Source organism: Rhyacophila brunnea, unplaced genomic scaffold (assembly GCF_057557595.1).
Source record: "Rhyacophila brunnea isolate RB1 unplaced genomic scaffold, BYU_Rbru_1.0 scaffold_17, whole genome shotgun sequence".
Classification (NCBI taxonomy): domain Eukaryota; kingdom Metazoa; phylum Arthropoda; class Insecta; order Trichoptera; family Rhyacophilidae; genus Rhyacophila; species Rhyacophila brunnea.
In genome coordinates this window covers 23,646,956-23,651,723 of record NW_028232827.1, presented here as the reverse complement: position 1 = coordinate 23,651,723, position 4,768 = coordinate 23,646,956, and the positions used below count along the sequence as shown (strand labels likewise).

The 4,768-nt window shown below is 34.6% G+C and overlaps 1 protein-coding gene across 1 annotated transcript; it reads right to left on the bottom strand.

The window, feature by feature from the left end:
- Positions 1–1,639: 1,639 nt before the first annotated feature.
- On the bottom strand, positions 1,640–4,033 carry LOC147073838 (uncharacterized). Its single transcript, XM_085944699.1, has 2 exons — positions 3,253–4,033; positions 1,640–1,647 (listed from the first exon to the last, which is right to left on the bottom strand). The coding sequence occupies exons 1-2, from the start codon at positions 4,031–4,033 to the stop codon at positions 1,640–1,642; spliced, it is 789 nt and encodes a 262-aa protein (XP_085800825.1).
- Positions 4,034–4,768: the final 735 nt, after the last annotated feature.

Genomic DNA, 4,768 nt, shown 5'->3' with positions numbered 1-4,768 from the left:
TTTTCTCATTTTTATTAATTTATGTGAAAAAATAAAATAAATTGGCAACACATGGGTAATAAATCAAACTTAATACAAACTCAGTTTAATTATAATGTATTTGTATGTTATTAAAAGTATTTTTTCTGTCATATTTTCGTTTTTATTTTATTTTCCATAAAAATTGATAAAAAACTCAATCCCGAAAGTTTTGGGACTATGTTTACCAATCCCGGGATTCATAGGTATCGAAAATAGTTCGGGATACCGGGATTGGAATCCCTAGTCATGCGCAAGTGTGCGGTTTTACCAGTCATGACGTATTGCTGCGCACTAAATATAATTCTCCACGCACCATTTATTTGTAAACCAACAATTTGGTAAATCATTTTAAGTGGAAAATTCTTTTTAGTATCAGTATTACAAACCATGATCTTACTCTTATAACTCGGCTTTTTAGAAAGTGTCTTTCGGCGCGTTAAAGACCGTTCAAAATTTACCGCGCAGAAATATTTTATTCCTCACAGCATGTAAAAAAACAGAAAAAAATTTGCACATACCACAGTAATTGTACTTCTTTTAAAGTATATTTACTAAATTATTTAAATAATATTTTACTATTTTGTACTTTTCATTTTTTTTTCATTTCTATTTTAAAGATAATTTGTATTTTTTTATTTTTTTTTCGGTTAGGTACATGTTCAAACACGCGCGTTAACATGTTATTACTCCCTACTTCAGTTTTAGTTTGTCAATTTATGGCTACGACCGTATGTTGTAGCTTAACCACTTTGGAATGCCAAATGAAATGGCGTAGTTCAAAAAAACACTACCTTATTCTTAGGTCAATAATTATTATAAAGCAATAATTATTCGTAAGACGTTAATCACACTTGAATGGTCAAAGACATAGCTTATAATTAGTATCTTTAGAATTATCTTCAAATGTGTTAATCTTGCCCATTTTTGGAATAATAAAATGCCTAATTCTTGTCAAATTTGGGATCACAGAGATTATCAATATAATTTTTTATCGTAAATATTTCACTATAATAATGTCAATATAAATTATACTGATGGTTTTATAAATGCGTTTAAAAATTAATAAATGTAAAAAATTTTAACACCACTGCACATTTATGTACTGAAATATGACTATATTCTAAAACATTACAGCGAGAGGTTTAAAAAAATACTATTTTATGTAATAATAATACTTTATGCAGTCATCAAATGTTTAAAATAAATATAAAAGATAATAAGGCTTCAAAATTATATAAATAGATTATCTATAACGTTTAAGGAATGTCCAGGATCATGCTTTGAAAATAGAATAAAAGCTCCATTTGACTTACGCTGAGCATGTCCCCACTTAACGTGCTTGAATGTTTACCAATATATTTATTATATTTCGACATTTTCAATAGTTTTAGAAATATTGTATGATCGTGAAAATATTTTATAACCTCAGTTAATACCATGACCGACGTATGTTGATAGCTTATTATTTTTTATCAACCACCACGTATATCTTATTTTCCAATGTCTGTGGAAAATAAATTATGTAGAATTCATATTTTCCAAGATGTAAATTTAACTATCGATTTATGGACTGTCCAGACGAATTTGCTGTACCTAGTACCTAAATGTGACGTCATGCTCAGCCATCTGGAATAAATCATTTACACATGCATGTATGATAATAAATATTTACTCTTTGTAGAATTTTAATTCTTATATTTTTATTTTATAAAATAAATTATTAGCTTAGTTTCACATTTTTCAAATTCAATTTAGCAGCAATGTTTTCTTGACAGGTATATAAAGTAAGTATGGCAACCAACCTCCGTAAGTGGGCAAGGCATCGGTGAAATAATAGGACTGGTACAGGATAACTGTGCGACTGACTGTACTATGATCGCAATATCTATAGAAGACATAGAGAGAAGAAGATTATTGAGTTTATTCGATTAAATAACTATTCTATCGAACTACATAACTTAAAAATACCTCAGATATATACCTACTAGTTAATTAATGATTCCTTAATTTAACATACAAAAACCAATAGTCAAAAATAGCACAATTTAATAAGTATTTTATGTAGGACCTTATTATTATTATTAAACTGGCACTAGGAGCCGTTCAAATCCATGGCCGACTGCACAACGTTCCTCCAGGAATCTCTGTCCAGCGCTCTCTCTTCCCAGTTGACTATCCCCAGCCTTTCCGCATCCCTTTGAATGTTGTCCGCCCATCTCCGTCGAGGGCGGCCAAGAGGTCGAGTGCCAGCTGGTGTGCCTTTGTAAATCCTATAGAGAGCTCTAGATCTTTCAGATTGTACAGCGTGGCCCGCCCATCTGAGCCTTTTTGACCTCAGAATATTAGTAATTCTAGGTTGGTATCGGTCGAAGAGCTCAGCGTTTGTGCGGACGCGCCACCGGTGGTTCTCATTGACGGGTCCAAGTATTCTCAGGAGGATTCTGTTTTCAAACACTTGGAGCGCCTTTTCTTGTTTTTCCGTTAAACCCCACGTTTCACATCCATACATGACGATCGGTTTGATGACTACGTTATACACCCGGAATTTCGTTTTGATGGACAGCATTTTGGACCTGAACAGACGGCTCAGCGCGAAGTACGCTAGATTTCCACTTCTCAGTCGGTCAGCGAGCTCTAGGGACATTTCATTTTTAGAGGTAATGTTGGAGCCCAAGTACTTGAAGAGAGAGGTTCTCTCGAACGAGGAGTTTCTTATTCCAATGTTTCCAGAGGGTTCAATGCCTCTTGTCATTGTCAAATACTTGGTCATTCCCACATTTACTCGTAGGTTCAACCTTTACGCTGTGTCCTCCAGAGGAGTGAAAATATCTCTGACTTCTTCTTCAGATTCTCCGAGCACCACCAAATCATCTGCGTAGCCCAATATTTTATGGGACCCATACAGGGTAACTCCACCTTCTGCTTTCAGAGCTTCTCTAACTGCTATCTCTAAAGCTAGAGCAAATTCTGATATACTACCCTGCGTATGAATTCTACTTCTGGATCCGTCCATGCATACTTTTATTATATTTATAAGTTTTGACGCTATTTCAAATTCTTTCATAATATTCCAGAGAGCTTCTCTATCAATAGAGTCATATGCGGTTTTTAAATCTACAAAGAGACAGTGTACATCTTGGGCGTATTCCCATTTCTTTTCAAAGATTTGGCGCAGTGTAAAGATTTGATCGGTAGTACTGCGGTTTCGTCTAAAGCCGCATTGGTAGTCACCAAGAATGTTTTTGGCATTTCTTTCGAGAATAATGTTCGACAGAACTTTGTATGCAGTAGGAAGAAGAGAGATGCCACGGTAGTTTGCACAGTTGAGTTTGTCCTCTTTCTTGAAGATAGGACAGACCAGTGATTCTTTCCATTCTTCAGGGATCTTTTCTTCCTCCCATATTTGTTGCAGTAACTCAAGCATGGCACTAAGAAAGGTTTCTCTTCCATGCTTGAGAAGCTCCGATGGAATATTATCGTTTCCTGCCGATTTGTTATTATTTAAATAACTCAGTGCTCCCATCAACTCTGCCTTATTTGGTGGCGGCTTAAGAGGTTCTGCTGTCGCGATTTCTGGCGATTCCAAAGGTTCATCTGGTACAGAGCGTTGAAGTAAGTTTTTAAAATGGGACTTCCATATGTTTAGCACTTGTTCTTTGTTTGCCACTATCTGATCCTGTTGATCTTTGATTTGTAGCATGCTAGGTTGAAAGCCTCTTTTTTCAAAGCTCACTTTCGAGAAGAATGATTGAGTTTTATTTCGTTTTGCTTCTTCTTCCATCTGCTCAAAATTACTTTTGATGAAGCTTCGTTTGCACTTTCTCAGATGCTTTCGGACATTTTTGCACGTCTCGCTATATCGTTTCTGTGCTTCTTCGCTCTGCGTATTTTTCAGATAAAGCGCTCTTTCTGTTCTTCTCTCCTCTACCATTTGTCGGCAAGTGTCGTCGTACCAAGGGCACTTTACTTTCTTGGGTGCCAGTCCTATCGAGACTTCCGCAGTTTTTACCATTCCTTCTTTTAGTCTCTTCCACCTCTCATCGATACTTCAGGCTTCTCCTTCGGTGAGTTTTACGACTTGGGTTTTTAACTCTTTTCTGTAGCTATCTCTTCCGTTTGGAGTTGTCAGCTTTTCTTTACTCTTTACTCTTATGTAGGACCTACTAGTTAAAATTATTGTAATTAAGTAGGAGGCCCGTAGCGTAATTGGTTAAAGGATATTAGTAGATATACGGGTTTAAATCCATATTTTTGTTTAAATGTGATTTTTCTACTAGGTATAGTCTGCGGTGTTTTCAAGTTATGTATGTTCAATATATATAGTTTTACATTCTCAAATCTTATGAATTATTCGTTGAATAAAAGAAATGGTTTATTAAAAACTATTTAACCTTAACAAAAGCAAGTACCTATGTAAATTTTATAACGAATATAATTTTATAGCATATTTATAATATAATGGCACGTTTGCTTTGCATGTATTACAATGTATAATATTAACTATATAATATTATTTTTTTCAGCTATTGATAACATTTAGAATAATCAATGACATTTAAAAAAAATCATGGGCGTATAAGACGATAACCATGACATGAGATGCGGTGCGAAAGTCTTATGATGTGAGTATTAATTTTTCAAATTGCTGCAACCCAAGTTATAACTGTTGTCGTATATCACACTGTATCTAGTTGCCACAAAGGTCAATTTTGTTGCGTTTAATTCCGCGTCTTATTACGGATGTGAA